The 19,811-nt window shown below is 41.9% G+C and overlaps 1 protein-coding gene across 3 annotated transcripts in view; it reads right to left on the bottom strand.

Annotated features, from left to right (window-relative positions):
• The window catches only part of znf385b (zinc finger protein 385B), a 52,960-nt gene that overhangs the window by 6,515 nt on the left and 26,634 nt on the right, over window positions 1-19,811 (bottom strand). For all 3 annotated transcript variants that reach the window (XM_076746643.1, XM_076746645.1, XM_076746644.1), the window contains exons 5-8: window positions 3,084-3,220; window positions 2,810-2,920; window positions 686-857; window positions 142-525 (exon numbers count right to left, since the gene is read on the bottom strand). In XM_076746643.1, coding sequence (XP_076602758.1) covers window positions 142-525; window positions 686-857; window positions 2,810-2,920; window positions 3,084-3,220 — 804 coding nt within the window. The remainder of the gene's footprint in view (window positions 1-141; window positions 526-685; window positions 858-2,809; window positions 2,921-3,083; window positions 3,221-19,811) is intronic.

Genomic DNA, 19,811 nt, shown 5'->3' with positions numbered 1-19,811 from the left:
CTAAATGCACCACTTTGTTCACCAGCTAGTGGCTAACTTTGACTGTCTGTCATTTGGTGCTGGGCGGGTAGCGTACAGAGGGGTTTTTAATGCTGGAAATTTGAAAATGCATGACAGTAGTCGATGGAAACACTCACTCACCTGCATTATGAGCCTCCAGCTGAGACAGAGAGTTGACGGCGACTTTACACAGAGAGCAGTACAGCAGCTTCTTCGCCTTCTCCTCCTCCGACTCCACTGAGAGAGGAGCATCCTGGGGGGAGGCCTGGGAAGGAGCAGGAGGGGGAGGAGCAGAGGACAAGGAGGTGGTGACAGGAGCCGGAGGAGGGGGAGGCGGAGAGGCTTTGGAAGAAGAGGAAGAGGAAGAGGAGAGGCCCGGGGCGGGGAGAGCGGAGGGAGGACTGGAGGGAGGAGGCTCACTGCCTGCTCTGCTAGATGAGGGGGAAGAGGAGGAGAGAGGGGACGAAGAGGGAAGGAGGAAGGGTTTGAGAGGAGATGAGGAGTCGATGAGGCTAGATAAGAGTTCTAGAGGGAGGATGAGTAAGAGGAAGAAGAGGAGGAAAAGGAAAAAGAAGAGGAAATAATTCAAAATATCCTGTGATATATAGAAACAAATGCATTCTCCTGAAATAAAACATAATCAGTGACAGTGTTCATATCAGTGTTACTGGTAGATAAAATCAACCTGTGTGCTGATTGGTGTTGGTGGTAGCTGAAACAAGAGGGGCGGGGCCAGCAGGACTTGTGCTGCTCCCATTGGTCTCTGCAGTGATTGACAGCTTGGCCTTGGCCTTGTTCTCCTGAGACTTGAGCTTCTTGGCGTGACGACTGCCTCTGTAATGAGCCTCTGCCTGAGACTGAAATACAGAGACAGAAGTTTTATTTTTGTGTTTGGGCTTGTTTCTCTGGAAGTCCTGATGTCACTTCCTGTCTAGCTACTCTTCCCCTAACTCCACTTGGCACAGCACTCCTATAACATTGTCAGAATCAAAATCTAAATCAATGCAGCAGAACCAGACATATTATTATTCCATTAGTTCTTCTTCCTGGCCAAACCGTGCCAGCTACTTTACCCACAATGCAACCCTCGACCGCCTACAGTTCAGCTGGAGATTTGGGTGTTTTACATTGCTACTACCTAATAAAGGCCAGCTGCTAGACCCACCACACCCCCGATTTTTTTATCTTCAAAATTGTAGTCGAGTGACTTCAAGTGACACCTCTTGAGGACATTTATGAAATTTCAAACAGCCTCCTTTGGAGACACAAAAGTCTTTATACAACCTTTTTTTCCACATATGCAGTAATAGTCCCAAACACCTGCAGACAGACTTTGATGTGAAATTGGTGCAGTTCCCCTTCAAAAACTTAAATCCTTATCAAGCTCCGACAAGGTAAACTAATCTTAAGCATCCAAAAACACTACAGCACACTGTAACACTGTGTTTATTATACATCATAGCAGTCAGTATCAGTGATTATCAGCCTCACTCTCTTACGTTATCTTTCCAACATTTAGCTGCAATCTCTGCCGTCTAAACAAGACACCCTAGCAGCTCTGTGATGTTATATTTGAGGATGGTTGTGTTTTGAACTAAATGCTGGTGTCGGCATGCTAACGTACTCACAGTGGCAATGCTCATGTTAAGCTGGTAATAATTACCCAGTTCACACTCTTAATTTAGTTAGCATGCTAACACTTGCTAATTAGCACTTAGCACTGATGGGAATTTCATAATGGTTTTGTAGGTATTAAACCTGAGTACTTGACACATTACTGAACAAATTAAAAATTTGACCTGGTAATAGTGTAGAAAGACAACTCAGATGATCACCAAAGTCATTACAATTCATTCGCCCATGATCTTTATCACCCCTAATCACCCCCATATGTAGTCTGCATTTACATGTGATTTCTTGATTCAGATAAGTATCCAAATACAGATGCATGCTAATACCAAAGGTCTGAGATCTACTCTGTGTTGGGATGTATATGGACTTAAAATGTGGAACCTGAAATGTGATGCAGTGTTATGATGCAGTGTATTAAAACAGATTATCTCGACACTGTATAAAATGTTCATATTAGGTGCCACCACACAGTGTAACAAGCCCAGGGTAACAGTGTGTCAGTACACTGTAACAAACCTCCAGGTTAACAGTGTCCTCATGTGGCCGTCTGGAAGCTCTGTGAATCAACTTTATTCAGCTTATTAGAGAGTTAATGCAGCCTTACTCCTCTCCTCAGCAGTGATTCCTGTTTTCATGTTCACTCATGAATCATTTTACCAGCTCACACATTAGTCGTGCATGATTGGCATGTCACTAACGAGGCAGCCTGCTACCTCTCAGCAGCCATGTGAATGAGCTGCGTGTCATTTCCACAGCACTGTGTTAATATACACGAGTCAGGGTTACACCTGATTATATATGCACCTAAAAGAATAGGCACTACACAAACTAACGGACAAGCCATGCAAAGTACCACTGTCTGTCTGATTTACATTTTGTATCTTGTATTGTACAGCTGCAGAAATTTAAATATAAAAGGGAGACATTATAGTTTTAGCAGCAATTAGCCTTGGACGTATTTGCTTGGCACAGTTACAACTGTAAATCAGACAACTTTGGAGTTGTTGGATAGCGGAAGTTCCAGACATCCTGGTTCCAGAAGGACCAAACTATGGATAGATCCACTGACAGGAAGTTCATCATAAAGGCATACCATAATCAGACTGACTGAAAAGCATGAAGAATCAGATCTACAAATTAAAAGTACACACACAGAAACACAAACACAGGCACTCACATCAGAGTTGAACCTCAGCTGGCAGACATTACATGAAATGACCTGTTTCTTCTTGGGTACCAAGGTTACGCCAAAGGTGTGGTTGATGACGGCCTTCTGCACCGGGTCCATCTGCAGGAAACACACAGAGGTCAGAGGTCACCAGTCTACTCAGCATTGGCTGATGGCAGAGTGATACTGACAAAGTGACAGGTCTCTTTATAACTGTCTGTCTGTACTGCCGGCAGCTACAACACCCTGTCACTGTTACTGTCCCTCACACACATAGTCATACCGTGTTGAAGTTTGGGAAAAGTCCAACTGGCGATGTCGTCTCGACAGGAAATGACAGGAACGGTTTCATCATCACCGAGGGACCAGTGGCGCCTACGAGCCCTGGCAACGCCCCACCCACTGCACTACACCCACTTCCTGGAAACAGAGAGGCATAGATTGATTGATTGATTTTGAATATCTGATCGATTTGACTGCTCTTCAGCTCCTGGGGCAGCAATGGAGATGACTGTCAGTCCGTTCAGTGTCAATCAAAGGTGACATCCTGTCAAAATCCACCCTCTTCCAAGCTGATTTCAGAATCCCCGCCCTTTCTGTTCTCTTTCTTGTCAACATTTTCTCATTTGTGTCTTTCTGAGAAAAAGTTGCTGTAACCGTCAGTAAATCTTAAAAACCAGTTTCTGATCTCACGCATGTTTACTTTCAGGCTGAACTAACAAAAATTTGCCCAAGGTGGAACAAATACAACATTGCTACAGACTGCACCACTCCACTCTCCTCCTCTTCTTCAATGGAATGTACATTATATCCGTTCAGCCCGTGGAAGCATTGAATTTAAATGTGGTTTTGCCTCAGAGAAAACATTTCATCATTTCAGGCAAACAGGAGGCATCTGTGAGATCAAAAAATACCTCTGAAGACACAAACTGCTGCTGGATTTCAGGTCTCAGTCAAACTGATCAGTCACCATTTGCGTTAATGTAAACAGTAAATGTAGTTTGAGCTCCTCCGTTGGCTTGAACCTCAACAAAGATATTTCTGAGTGATACAAACACGTAAGAAGAACACATGGAGGAAAATCCACCTCACTGATGTTTATGTGGTTTCAACCTGGAGACCTGAGCAGCTGATCTGCTGTACAGTAACAACATAAAGAACATATGGAGCTGCAGCTGCTGGAGGCAGAGGTAAAAATACGGTGAATAAGAGAGAGAGGCGTTGAATGAGTGGCTCATATAATGTGTCCATATGTCAAGTCGCTCTGTGCTTCTCAAGTACACTTAATGGAGCACCTATAGTGGGACCCACGGCTACCAAATGAAGGGTCATACACATCACTCCATATACAACTGAACAAAAACAGGAAGAAAAACAGCTGTGAAACTACAAGGAGAAAATACTTAAGTCTTAATTGTAATTCAAAAAGTAATTATCATAACCTGAACAATTAGGTACAAGACACATCTAAAAGCCACAGAGATTCATATTAACACCTTACTTTTGTATCATTCGTGTGTGCTGGACTGTTCGAGGAAAAACAGTCCTGCCTCTGAAGGCTGAATCCAGATTTAAACCTGTTCCTGGTTACATATGAGGTGTTACATATACATGTACGCAGTATACACAGACAGTAGATCTGATGGAGAATAAGCGTATTTCCTCTGTCCGTTTACTTTTATAGTCACAGCTTGTAGAAGGCCTGCAGTGAATTCTTTCATAACAGAGTGTGGGTGGAAACACTGAGAGCAACTGAATCAGCCCTGACAGAGGAGGAGGAGGAGGAGGAAGAAGAGGAGGAGGAGGTGAAGTTTTGGTCTTATCCATCTGTCCAGCTTAATTTAGGTAAACCCTTTTTATCCAATTTTAAATACATGGACTATATCCATTGTAATCCGTTGTAAATGAACTGAAACCCATTTCAAATAAAATATAACCCATTTTAACCTATTTTAATTGTGCTATAGCACACTATTGTATAGCTCACTGTAATCATTCTAAATAAACTATAACCCACTCAAATCCATCACAAATTAACTGTAAACCATTAAGATTTATTCTAAATACACAATTATCCATTCTGAATATCTTGTAACTAATTCTAAATCATTGCAAAGTCCTGATAACATTCATATCCATTGCAACCAATGAATGAATGAATGCCTTGAAATTCAGTCTAACCCATTCTTAATGCCTAAAACCCCATTCTGATCCATTCTGATGCACTTTATGACTACTTCATTTTAAATGCAATATGATTCATTCCAAAAACTATTAACAAATGCAATATAACTCAGTTTACCACCATATAAACCATTGTAACCCATCCTAAATGCACTATAACCCATCCTAACCCACTCTAAATGCCTTATAGCCCATTAACCCCTTACATGTCTTAATTCCAGTTCTGACACTTGCAAATGAGGGTCTGTAAGACTTTTATATGTTGATCTGAATAAACTGGATTGAGATGTTTGGTTTTAGATTTAACATGAACCCAGGCCAGGCCAGACCAGGCCAGCTGTGTGTGTGTGTTTTTAGAATGACATTAGCTAGCTGTGGATTAGCGGTGTGCCATGCTGCTGCTCTCTGAGTTTATCCTCATATAGCAGAGCTGTGAGTCAGTGTCTGTATTTATCACTGCAGCTCATTATTAAGTTCAGAACAGCATGACACAACACCGTGCTGTAATCAAACACATGTAGCTGGACACACAACAGCTCAGATCACTGTCTGGATCAACATTTGTTAGCTACGAGATCATTTATGATAGTAAATACAGATTAGAGTCTATTTTTAAAGATGGTGTAATGTGTCAGCTTGGTGGACCTTTCAAAATAAAAGCTTTGCCTCCACGAATAGTCCCAATGAAGAATGTAATGCTAGTAAATTGAATCTGAACTCCTGCAGACTGTCATTAGCAAAACAAAAAAAACAAAACAAACAAAAAAGAAAGAGTACGTAGACCCATTGTGAAACAGAAAAGTATTCACCATCTCACTATGTCATAGTTTTTATTGGCAGTGTTTAGTATTTAGTAGCTTCCCAAGTCAGTTGGGACAGTTGACAGTTTGTATTATATTAGTAGGAAATAGTCCAGAACATTAATTTACTGTACGCTAACTACCAAGATGAGTGCACTATCAACATTAATACATGGTGTGTACTTGATTCTATGAAGAGTTTTCAAAGGTGGGTCGGCTATAAGACCCTCTATGAGTGTGTAGGTGACAGTTTAAGGAATTTGGGGAAGATCATTAAATTGATTTAGAAGAAATTTGAACAGATTATTTACACAATAGACTGCAGATTGCTCAATAACTAAAAAAAAAAAACGTTTAACTGGCTGGTCAGTAACACTTCATGACAGTGTTTGACAAGTACTTTGTGATCAGGTGCGCTGACTGAGCGGGAGAGAGGACTAACTACTGTACACCACCACCAGCTGACATTTTTACACCTGAAACAACTTGTGAGTGCATTCTGTATGTTAAGCATTGCAGTGAGAAACCCCTGCAAACTCCCGGAAGACCACTGAAACCACCTGGAGGATCATTTGAACCACAAGGTCATTTCAGAGCATTCGAACTCAAACAACACAAGAACCAACTGAACCACTGAAAACCACCACAAGGTCAAACATTGCTGCACTTTTTCCCAGCTGTCTCATGATTTTTCCCCTCTGTGTTGTGTGTTGAATTCTAGAACAATGGAAACCTCACAATCTCTTCAAGGACCACTGAAACCACATCAAGGACCATTTTAAGTACCTTAAGGACCCTCTTGAGTCTGCTCAAGGGTTGCTTAAACCACTTATACGCCCATTAGATGTTCTTCAGGGACTGTGTGAATCTGTTCAAGGACCACCTCAAGGACCATTGGAGTCTTCTCCTGGACTCCTTTAGCCTTTACAAACCCTGTCTCACTACTGTCTGACCTTTATTTCAGTGTCAGTGTTTCAGCGTCTTAACACCACACTCAAACATCCAATGATTTTCAGTCTGGTGCTGGCAGCGTTAACTGTACTGAAGTCATTTTGACAGAATGAATGTACTACAAAGAGTTACATTTAGTCAGATGTGGTTTTCTATATGATCAGTATGAATTGGAGATATCTCTCAGAATGTGTGTGTGTTTATGATGAACAGTGTGGTGACAGAGCCGTCTTAATTCTGTCCTTCTGTCCTCTGAGATCTGGTTACAATACACACACACACACACACATACACTCATGCACACAGTAACCCTTCCGTCTTACAGTAAGTTGCTGTTCTAAGAAGGTGCTATAAATACTGAAACACATCTGCTACTGTTTCCACATGGAAACAGTCTGCAAACCAGTATGAAAACCAGCCAAGAAGGGAGTAACGAGCCAGACCACCAGCCAGTTTTATTTCAGGCTGGTGGTGATTGGTCAGAAGATCTGCCACCTGTAAACAAACTAACACTCAGTTTAAAGTTTCTTCACAGGCTTTTTGGAACAACACTTTTCCATCTGCAGTCTGCCAATCTGATGAGTGAAGTAAGTAGGCCAGCAAAAGTGCTGAGAGGTTTCGAACTGGAATAGATCAGTGACCAGTTCAGACCAATATAATACTGGAACTGGAACAGACCAGTTTAGTCTGATATTGCTGACTAATGCGGCGGAAAGTGACATAATAAAATTCATTGGTGCACCTTTGCAAAATTGGTGGTTTTAGAAGCTTGTATGATTAGTCACACGGCTAGCTGGTAAACTACTGTCTGTAGTCGGATGTTTACTCCCTGCTGGTGGATTATTCTCAGGATTATACATGTCATTCAACAGAGTTACTAAAGGAGGGAAACAAGCTCTCAGAGGTGGCAAGCTCCGTTAGCTTGGTAGCTAAGAGAAGACAAATTTCTCAAAGTTTATAATTCATCCCTAATCTGACACTGTGCACAAACCATTCTCCTTTTTTTGGAGCAGTTAAACTCCAGAGAAGGCTGAAGGCTCTGCACATCCTCACTCATACAAGCAGATGAAGCCTGCTGCTCAGGCTGAAGATGGGCAGAGCTATGCAGGCCAGTATGTGAGGTCACTGGACTGCAGGCACCATTAAGAATGATAAAGGTGTAACTGGCTCCACCCTGACAGGTGCAACAAAGCATGTAACAAGAGAGGGAAGAGCTCTGATGATGTCTGTTCCCCCAAAGGTCAGCACTGACAATGTCAACAGTGCACATGTCAAAGTTCACCAGAGTCGAACTTGAAGTTAAAAATTGCCATGAACTGACTTTGCCCCCAAGAGCAAATCAATCAAGACGATTCCACTGAAATGAAGAGATTTTCCCACAGAACTTCACGCATTTAAATGCTGGTGTGACCGGGCCTTAAATCAAATAAATAAAACCAGACCATTTCACAGTTCCAAAAATTCTAAATGATCAAAGTTTCTTTGATCTCTCTTGGTTCAGTGTTTGCTGACATCAGCAGCTGCTGAGATTAAACCGTCTATAAATTGATTCTAAACACCTTCTAATTCGTAGCATCCCGTTACTTGCTGCTTAGTCCAGTTTCATCTGCAGCTGCAAGATTTACGATTATGGCTGCAGTCTGGGTCATCTCTGGCATTCACACCTCACAAACGTGCATGCACACGCACACACTCACGCATGCACGCACACAGCCATTAAGTTTGTTTGGAAGTTCACACGATGAAGATAGAAGAAGCAAAATCTCCCACAGGGCTCTGCTGTGCCGTCAGCTGCAGACTGAAGCTCCTGTAACTGATCTGACCTGCAGAGCTCTGTGTCATCTGTCACAAACCACCCCCATAATTTACCAAGTCGGCATAGTTACTAAGAAGTGTGGCTGATATTTAATCAGTCACATCCCCCCGCTGGTATATAAATCCAAATGAAGATCATTCATTTGCAGACAACTTTTCAGTTATTTGCAGGAGCAGGCAAACAGAACATCTGTGATGTTTCCAGCAGATTGAAAACTTATTTGTAGATTAAGGATGTGGAGAGGAACTGAGATGAACTGAGTTGAACTGAGCTGAACTGAGGAGCGCTGATGAGCCAATATGCATTACAGCAGTTTCTTGAAGACACCCTCCAGACATGTTATAGTTACTTTACTCATTAGAAATTCTTAAAATTACATCTACTCCTTCCTCATTAAAAGAGCCACCAGCTCAGTATGTTGTGGATGTTACCCCGCACACTATTGCTCAGCATGAACCTGCTCTGAAATGAAACAAGGCTACAGAATGATATGTGTCACAATCAGCTGCCTGCTGATTTAACTTTTTAACTTTAAAAAAATGAAGGACAGGGAAGAAAAAAGGAACAAGGTGAATAAAATGTTTTTTGGTGTGTGGAAGCATCTGATAGCAAATGAAACACTAAACTCAGCTACATACAGTATAAACAAGTGGAGACACACACACACACACACACACACACACACACACACACACACACATACACATACACACAGTGCTATGTAGGTGTAATTAAAATAAAACTGGCACATAGCAACCAGTTGGCCAATAGCAACTCATGTTTCTGCTGCACTACACACTTCTTATGTATGTGTGTATGTGTGTGTGTTTGTGTGTGTGAGAGGGAGAGAGCGAGCGAGCGAGAGGCTGTGTGAAACAGTAACACTCTTATATGTTGAAGCAAAGTGTGCCAGTCATACCGGTGTATTTCTGAATGACAGAGATACTTTTGACATTCTGCAGCCGGCATGAAGTCAGTAAATCAACACGGCTCTTTTGTTGTCATCCAAACTACGGCTTTAACAGGCACAGTCTTACAGGCAAAGTCAATCAGTGCGTTGACTTCAGCTTTGATGAAATTCTATGTACCAAGCTGTGTTGACAGAGCTGACCTCTGAGGGAACAGAGCGGTAAAGTCCAAAATAGAGGAAGACTTCGTAGCTTATTAGCTGTGTTGAACCACCCAGATTTGTCTAACCATCTTACCGAGTATAATCTGCTCCACAAAAGAGGAACAGTTCACAGTTATGAAACGGGAGTAAGTGATACAAATATGTTTCTTGAACAAACAGTGAATTCATTGTCCCGTTAGCAGCCAAACTAACGAGCTTGCCAACTGACAATTAATCAACATTTAGCAGGTCGGCTCGCTTCAATGCTTTACTTAAGTAAAAGTATCAAAACCAAATGGCCAAAAGTAAAACATCTGAGTTCAAAACCTTACTTAAAAGCAGAATGAATATGATTTTCATAAAAAAAAAAAAAACCCTATGTATAGACATACAAAAATAATCCCTCTCAATCATCACTTCTGACCCACAGTGTGAAGTGTGGTGCAGTGTGTACATCTGCACAGTCCCTGCCCTCTGCCTGTATTCTCTTAAGTCGCTGTGTTTCAGACATTTCTAGGCATCAAACTTATAAGTATCAGCAGCAAAATCTACAGCAACAGAGCAAGTCCCTCAAAAGTTGAGTCAATAGTTAGAGTAGTTATATTCTGCTCACAGAGATATTGTGACTGACATCTGCATGTTCCTGGCTCACCAGCGTGTTAACCATTAGCTCATCAGCTGCAGGAGTTTACTCACCAGCCTGTGACTCACTAAGCTCATTAAGCAAAAAATTTTGCAAAGATATGTTGATGAATTTTGGAAAAAATTAAAAAAAAAAAAATTAAAAATCTATTTGTATTAGTGTACTGTTGGTATGCCAGCCTGTTTTTAATTCAAGTGAACTTGTCTAACATGTGGCTGTATATGAAGCATAAGACACATAGCTGCCATTAATGCAAAAAAAAATAAAACCCTAATTTCAGAAAACCTCCTGATTTGCACTGAAAACTAAACTAAAAGGCTTGAACGTCCTGTCTGATGGACCTTTCGAGAAAACAAATGCTAGAGACTCAGTTATATACTAATAAGACGTGAAGAGGAGATTTTTACAGGGAGCAAACGCATCATAAAAGGTGATCGTATCTTTGGTTTGATTTAATAAAGTAATTCATAACTAGTGGAGCCAAAAGTACAATGTTTCTCCCTGAAATGTAGTGCAGAGGAGTACAACATTGTTATTTACTTCTCTATATATCATTAGTCAAGACTGAAACTGCACTTATTTTTCATTAATATGACAGATGGTAGAAACAGGATGAAAAGGAGGCGTTGTGTATTGTAATATTAACATATCTCTGGTTTAACTCACTTTCAGCCCATCTCCCACAGGGTTACAGTTATTTTCTGTAAGTGAAGAAAGAAAGAACTCGTCGATTGGAGGAGCGTTTTCCTCACAAGATAGCAAAATGAAATTCTTTGCAAAATATGCCATAAAATCTCATGCTGACACACACAGGCTGACGTGTTACATGATTACCTAAATGATTTTGGGCAATATTATAGATGGCTTGTACAGATTGCTTCAGTGATAGTTCACCATCAGCAAATGTATTCAGTTGCATCTCTACCACGGCTGGTCTGCTTTGCTTTTGCACCACAAACGAACCACACCAGTCTGACTGACAGCAAACACTCAAGTTCATCTGATCTACGACAAACAGGTCAGGTATGAAAGGCGCCTAATGGATCTCACTGAGGTTGTGTTCAGATCGGCCCAAACGAACCACAACAAGGATTTGACTGAGCTGAACAGCGCAGGTTTGAAAACGCAATACGGTCTAAACCTTATGTAACAACATACAACAGTGCTGACCACATCTTTGTGTGATGTGTCCTGTGGTATGATTTTACTGCTTTCTGACTCTGAGAACACACACGCAGCGAAGTGCAGCTTCGACACGTCAACAATTCTCCTCCAGCACACCACACTGTCTTAGCCCAGTGTTTTCTGCTATCTGGCCTTCATCAGCATAATTTTTTAAGCTGTCTCCAATTATTACATATAGTCAGTTGATCAGCAACGTGACCAATAAATCACCACAAGTATACAAAACAACAAGTAAAATCATCCTAAAAAATGTCTACAAAATATCAAATTTCCTCTGGTGAATAACAAACATTTTTTCAAGAGAAAGAAAAATTACCTCAAATAATCGAGTCAATACAGTTTCATCTTAATTGATCAAAGGGTAAAAGGTTTGAATTAACTGCTGTGTAAAACACATCTTTCTTCCAGCCTGAATTCTGCTGCCCAAAGACTCACAACACTTTCAAAGTATTTTCTAATTCATTACAATTAGCAAAAGTACATTTCAAGCCCAAACCGGCTCTTCATCAGGTCCAGAGGTGTCAAACTGACTCAGGTGTGTGTCGTTAAAGGAGGGCCTCTCATGAATGTGACTGCAGCCACAGGAGCAGTGCAGAAGCCACACTCAATAGAAAATAGATGGTATCACACAAGCTAAAACTGTCTGAATAGAAAATTAATCTCAAAACAACAAATACAAAATTTTAGTAAAGAATTACAGAAATATTTACCAAACCAGTGCAAAAACAAAAAAGGCATAAAAACCTCCACAAATATAATAGGAACAAAAACAATCAAAGGGGATTCAGAGTCAATTGTCAGATCAAAATCAAACCTAGACAGAGAAAATGAAATGCAAAGCGACAAATCTGCTGTTCTTCAAACTCCTTGATCAATCACAGCGAACTGAACCCTCTTCCCTCTCTGGATACTGGATAACCCAGCGAGGCGAATGCTGTGCTGGAGAGGAGTTGTGTGATGGAGCCTTTTCTGTGGTATAAATGTCAGTTTATCATCATCCAGACTGCTATTGCAGCTTCATTAGCTCATCATCCAACTCAGCAGAGAAAAGAGAAACATCTGGTGCTGTTAATCAGACTGTAAAGTGATTTGAATGGATGGAGTCCAAGTGAAACCGACAGCAGCGGAGACGCGTCTCACACGGGCAGCAGGAAGTGATGAAGGCTGAGGAGGAGGAAGAGGAGGATGGCGATGAGGATGAAATTAAAGGTTCCTACCTGAGCCGGACGTCTTTTTTTCTTTATCTCGACGCAGATTAACTTCTGTTCTTTGCAACTTTTTCTCCACCCCTGTCTGTATTTATCCTAATCTACTGTGTTCTGTCGTCTACTGTTCTCCGCTGTTCTCAGTCTGACCGTGTTCCTCTGCTCTCGTCTTTTTACGAACCAAAGACCAACAGCCAAACACACCCACCACTCACTCTGTGTGTGTGTGTGTGTGAGAGAGAGAGAGAGAGACAGAGAGAGAGAGAGAGAGAGTGTATCAGTTGACTGGAGCAAGAGTGGCATGTGTCATCGCTATCTGAACCCCCAAACCCTGAGTGTCAGGTGTGTGTTTCTGTGTGTGTGTGTGTTACTTCTTAATCCCCTGCTGCCATTTCTTCCAGAGAGAAGAAACTCTATCCCCAGGGACGAGAGAGAGAGAGAGAGAGAGAGAGAGAGGGAGAGAGAGAGAGAGAGAGAGGGAGAGAGAGAGAGAGAGAGAGAGAGAGGGAGAGAGAGAGAGAGCGAGAGAGAGGAAAGACGACCACACACACACTACTTATAGATTATATTGGAGGATTAAAGATTAAATTACCCTGTTGCAGTCACTGCTTGTGTGTGTGTGTGTGTGTGTGTGTGTGTGTTTGTGTGTGTGTGTGTGTGTGTGTGTGTGTGTGTGTGTGTGTGAGTGTGTGTGTGTGTATGTGGGATGAGATCAGAGAGCAGTTGTTGGTTCACACCATCTCCTGTTACATAGAGCACAGTGTGTATATATGTGCGTGTGGGTGTGTGTGTGTGTGTCTGTGTCTGTGATTGTGAGAGAGACAGACACACATAAACGCAGATGGTTCACAGTTAAAATAATACAAAGAGTATCAAGGTAAGTAAAAAAGTGTGATATGAGATGTTTCAGTTGTTGACTGGTGGCAGGATCTAATCTCACTGTAACTGAGTCCAGTTAATCCTGACAGACCTGCAGTAAGGCTGTCAGCGTGCGTCAACACAAGCGCTTGCAGGATGGTCGAACAACGTCTGAAACCCTCGACCTCAACAACTCTCAGATGTGTGAACAGGAGCGGCTGCATCCAAACTTTCCAAAAGAATGTGACCAACACGCTGACTTCACGCAGTGACTGGTCAGACGTGTAGAGGTGAGGGCTTCTCTCTCAAACTCTCTTCTTTTGCCCTGCACACTTTGAACTTCATGATGTGATCGTCTCCGATGTTGTATGTACTTACTATGTGTGACTATGTAATGCACTTTTGTTTTAGTCTGGTAACATATCCAAAGGAGTGCAACATCATGAATGCCTTAGAGCAAAGACTGGGTATGTATCGGTTCATTTACTACTTCATTTTCAGTATTTTCTCCATGATTGGCTCTAGGGTTTACAGGTCGGTCGGACAGTCGAACACTTTGATCCAGTCTAAAATGTAGAGCACTTTTCTAGTCTGACAACCAGTCAAACCACTTTTACAACACAAGCCTGCATTCACCCGCTCGCACACACATTCGTATGGCGGCTTATCCACCTGCTTATTACGAGCGTCACTCACACACACCGGCGGCGCAGCATCGGGGGCAATTTGGGGGTTCAGTATCTTGTTTTAGAACATCTTGCTTGAGGACTGCAGCAGAAAATTAGCCAGATGGCTAACACTGGCAAATGTTGTTTATGTATTCTTTTTATTCCAGCACCCAACTCCCTTAAATTATTTGTTTATTTTATTATTTGTTATTTTTTACATTTTTGTTTTGTGTACAGGCTAAACAAACAATGTATAACATGTTAGTGAGCTTTAGAAATGCTGGTAGATATAGTTTAGTTTTTTAACTTTGGACATCAGGCTAGCTGTTTCCCTTTGCTTCCAGTGTTTATGCTAAGCTAGACTAACCACGTCCTGACATCTGATATCTGATATCTCATGCTCAGAAACAAGTGTTTTTCCCAAAATGTTGATCTATGAATAAGTAAATTGCCCATCAGCTCCATAAGAACATCCTTCTTATAAAGTGGTGCAGGTGGAGCCCTTATGGGACATCCTTACAATACTGGCTCACTGGCTTCCCACTGCAGAAACACTGCAGCTGAAATTACTGCATCTGGAGATTAAGCCTGGAAGAATGCAGGATATTAATACGCCTGTGATCCTGCTGGGAGGAGAAGCGATCTTGCTACCTTCATCTGCATCTTAAACATTCCTTATCCACAGAGCGGGAGAGCGACACAGACTGAGTGTGGTTTTGCTGACGGCAGCATTAGACATCACACTGCATTATTATTATGCACAGAAACACACACATTAGCATAACAAGCCTGTGTGTGTGTGTGTGTCTAAGTAGGTCACGTTCAGATCCCTCTTCATCCAAAATAACACACGTACATACACACACACACACACACACACACACACACACACACACACACACACACACACACACAGAGAGAGAGAGAGAGAGAGAGAGAGACTCACATCAGACCAATCAGGAATATGAAGGCAGACAGGAGAGCTCCAGTCTGAGACTCAGTGGGAAATAATACAGAAAAAAACAGTGTAATTACCTGCAAGAAAAATTTCATTAGAACCAGTCTAACCCTGTATACTAAAGTGGTGGACAGTCCAAACAAAATACTCAGGATTTTTTTATTTAGGTGTAGCAGTAGTGGAGATAAAAAATGTTAGAGTTTGTCTACAGTATGAGCTTCATCCTCTGTGGGGCATGAATGTGACCAGGAAATGTCATGGAAATCTGACAGCAGATTAGAAAATATCTCTCGCTCTGAAATATTTTCTATGGCCAGAAGTGACGAGACTTGAAAGTACTGAGCAGAGCGGAGAATAAAAAGCTGCTGTGTATTTTCATCTGATCTGTCCCTTTTGTAAAATCTTCATCCAAGGGATTTTCATTTTTTGGCAGCAGCCATGATGGAAACTTTAATATCTGTGTGATAAATCACTCTGTTTCTGACTGAAAGAGGCCGCAGAGCAACTGCAACTATACTGAACGACCCAGCAAATGAAACAGCACAGTCAGCAAACTGAGGCCACGTTCACAAAGACAGACTTTGACTCCAGCTTAGATCTAACTGATAATCAGATCTATGTCTACATTCATCAAGTTGTCACGAATTCTGTGTAAATTAAGACTTATTTCAAACTAAAAATATGGCCGACCGAGCAACTGCCTCCAGAAGACAATATTTGCCTTCTGGAGATGTTCAGAAGGACATTTCACTGGGAAAATTCAGCAAAGAGTGTAGCTATACAGGAAACTTCCAGGAGCATAAATGTAGAGAGAGCAGAGATGAAGCAGAGCTGAGACACTGCGGTGTCTTAACATGGCAGGACTCAGTGTTTCCAACAGGTTACTGCACTCTCTCCAAAACATCTCCCTTCTCATTACTCACTCCACATTACTGTCTTTGGACCATAACTCATGAGCCATGCTTTCCTCTTTTGTGCCATTGGTCAGCAGGTGCCACTGGATGTTACCATGGAAACATGGTTCAGAGTCAGTCTGGGAGTAGGTAAATTGAATTGGATTACTCTAAAAGCAAAAATAATGACTGGTCTACCACTACAGACCAGTTTAAAGTATCTTTGTGAATCCAGGGAAGGCAACAGCAAACACAACAGGCCCAACGAGTGCAACCACAGTGCACAAGCAAAGAGGAGAGCAGACACACACTGGACAAAGGATACCACTGTGTCTGCGTATGTCCTCTGTTTACTCTAAAACACACACACACACACGCATGCACGCGCACACACACACACACACACACACACACGCACACACACTGTGGTGTAGTGATGAGCAGCAGTGTGTGGGTAATCACAGCAGCCATGCTATCTATAATGAGAAGAATGTCAGACAGACAGTCAGACAGATAGGAAGTAGTCACAGATTCAGTGGACCAATCACAGCCTTTATTGTCTCCTAATAACATTTTCTTCCAGGAATCTTCTAGAAGTGATCTGCTTAAAATGATTTGACTAACGACAGGCCTGGAAAATGTCAGATTTCCGTATTGGGCGCACAGAAGAAGTTCATCGCATTTACGAGTGAACACATAAAGCAATGGAGGCTGAACGTCTTGTCTCAGCCAGGAGAAAACACTGTTCAGATATTCAAGCTCCAAACAAAAACAGATCAATAGAAATGCACTGATTGATTGATCAGATTAACTGCGATGACACTACAACAAAATAGAAACTACATTACAGGACACTGGGTACTTAGTTGTGATGTGGAACAGCTGATTCTGTCTCTGAGACGACAACAGCTTCCACAGTGAAACCACCAGCTTTAGACCGAACACGCTGTGAGCAGAGACAACAACAACCTCAGTTCAAGGTTCGAGTCCGGGTCATGACCTCCGGGTCACGTAATCCCCACCATCCCCCAAAGACACACACCTATAGACGGAAAAAGATGCTAACACTGCAAATGGCTAAATGTGGAGCTCAAAAACAAACAGACAGAAGAAGGACTTCCTACCTTGACTCAGGAAACTACTCCACATCATCGACAGGGAGACAGTTGTCTCACCCCCTCCTCCTCCTCCTCCTCCTCCTCTCCTCTATCATCTGCTCCCGCGATAATAAAAAGCAATGAAGAGAAATCCCAAAACAAACAGCAGAGAATCGCCACCTGACTGTCAGTCTATGTGAGCGCAAAGGGACGTGTGTGTGTGTAGAGGAAGGCGGCAGACACACACACACACACACACGGAGACAGAGAGTGTACAGTGTACTTGAATCACTGAGGTGATGATATTCAGGGTGAGCGGTGATGACAGCCCCTCTGTCTCAATGGAAATCCCTCGCTCTCTGTCGCTGTGTCTCTGCTGCTCACTCACACTCACCGTGATTCAATAAAGAGGAGAGGAGGCGAGGAGAGAGGAGGACACGAGCTTTGACTTACTTCATTCTCAGGAAGAAAACACAGCATAGACAAAAATGACACAAAACAGATGAAAACAGCAAAGAAATAAACCTAGAATAATTTAGTAAATTAATAAAAAAAAATCAGCATGGAAGAAAAGAAGGGAAGACCAACTACACTTAAAGAAGAAAGAGGAAAAAAAAAACAAGTAAACAGGACTGGAACAAAACAGCAGCCACCCTCCAGTCTACTAGTCCTGCTTGTTCTCAATCAGTCCTCTACAGGTTCACATGTCCAACTGGTGTCTACTAGTCCTCTACCAATACAACCAGTCCTGACTATCTTTTCTATGCTCTGACTCGTCCTACTTCTGCTAATCCTGCCAGTTTTCTACCACACCTGGACTAGTCCCATCAGTCTTCTTCTCGTTCTGCGAGTAATACCCATTTCTTCCAGACCTCAAACTGTCGACAGCCCTCCACTAATCCCACTAGTTCTACCAATCCCTTCATTAGCCCCACTGATCCAACCATGACATTGACCACACCTACCTAACCCTTAACCAGTCTGACCAGCACAACCATGTCCTTGACTCATCCTACCTATAGTTCTGCCACTATTACCGGTCTTCAAAATGTAATATATTATATGCTACCATTCACTTTCATCTGAAAGTAATGTTACTTTAGAATATTACTGGCTGTGTAGAACAGTGCATTACTGATTATACTATTAGTTTGACCACAATAACTGCTGAGCTACAACTAGCATCATTTTTGGTTTTATATTAAAATAATGTTAGTGCCACTGCAGCCTTGGCATAACCTGGTCTCTATGGCAACGTTAACTTACCTTATGATTGATTTTGACAGGAATTTTGCTGACAAGCCTTATCAGACCTGCTTTTCCAACTCGCACGTCTCACATTTTAATCTGTGCAGCTGCCTGCGCGGGCTCTGACGATGAAGAAAGGCACTGAATGAATTTATTTATCTGCATTCTGCAACCCAGGCAAAACGGAGTGTGCTGCTGAGCCTACCACACACACACACACACACACACACACACACACAGACACACACAGACACACACACACACACACACACACACACACACACAGACACACACACCTCTTTTGGACCAAGTTTGCTGAAAGCTGGAGCTTTAGCAATGGCAAACATTTTCCATCATGATACATTAATAATATTACTGAAATGGTATTAGTTGCAAGCTATATTACTTTGTTACTGCAAAAAGTAATATATTACTGCAGTACGTGGCTTTTGTAATGCATTACCACCAACACTGGCAGTTTTCCACTGGACCTTGATTAGTCCTTCAGTCTTCTGCTCTTCTAGTTCTATTAGATGCTTCTCCCAGTAGTAGTTCATTCGTTCCCCAGGATTACTGTCAGTCTCTTCTATTTCCACCAGCTTTGCCAGACCTGCAGGTCCTCTGTCGGTCCTGTTGGTGTATGGGGTCCTCTAGCAGATATACCAGTCATCTGCCAGTCTAACACCTGCTAGCCCTACTAGTCCTTTAGAAGTTATGTTAGTTCTACCAGATTTCTGCTAGACCTCTGCCGTTCCAGGTCATCTCAGGCTAATTACTCTGTTGTTTTATTTCCAGATGTATGAGTCTCAAAGTCTCCTCTAAGTTACACATATGGATTTATATTCATTTCCTTTTTCAGAATAATCAGAACTATTTGAAAATTTCCTTTACGTGAATAGCTACAGTCAAGATTTATAATGGATCATATATCCATGTAGAATTTAGGTTCACATAGCAACAACTGTTAGAACGTGAATTCAGACCAGAGAAATAAATACGATAACTCATTACAGAACAGCAACACAACCAAACAGTGTAATCTGTGAGGATTTTGGTGAAACATCGAAGAAACTACGATCTTAAAACAACCTCACACTACTAATAAACTAATAAATACCTCGGAAAAATTGATAAAACAACATAAATTTGCTTAAGATACATTTCACTCAAATCAGACAGTTTCCTCAACCTTTCAGACTTCATAGAGGTCAAGACTCAACACACAGAATGGTTCACGAAAGCGTCGTAACCAGTGAATAACACAGGCAACTATTTAGAGAACTCTACACAGTCTGATTTCCTGTCTGTCTTCATAAGGAGCTGGGATATTGAGATGTTGACTGTCAACAAGATTAGATCATTCGGTTTGTGTTCACAGTAGGCGCTGGTGCTCC

This window comes from Chaetodon auriga, chromosome 13, assembly GCF_051107435.1.
Source record: "Chaetodon auriga isolate fChaAug3 chromosome 13, fChaAug3.hap1, whole genome shotgun sequence".
In the NCBI taxonomy this organism is placed as follows: Eukaryota; Metazoa; Chordata; class Actinopteri; order Chaetodontiformes; family Chaetodontidae; genus Chaetodon; species Chaetodon auriga.
This window is presented reverse-complemented; position numbering and strand designations above follow the sequence as displayed.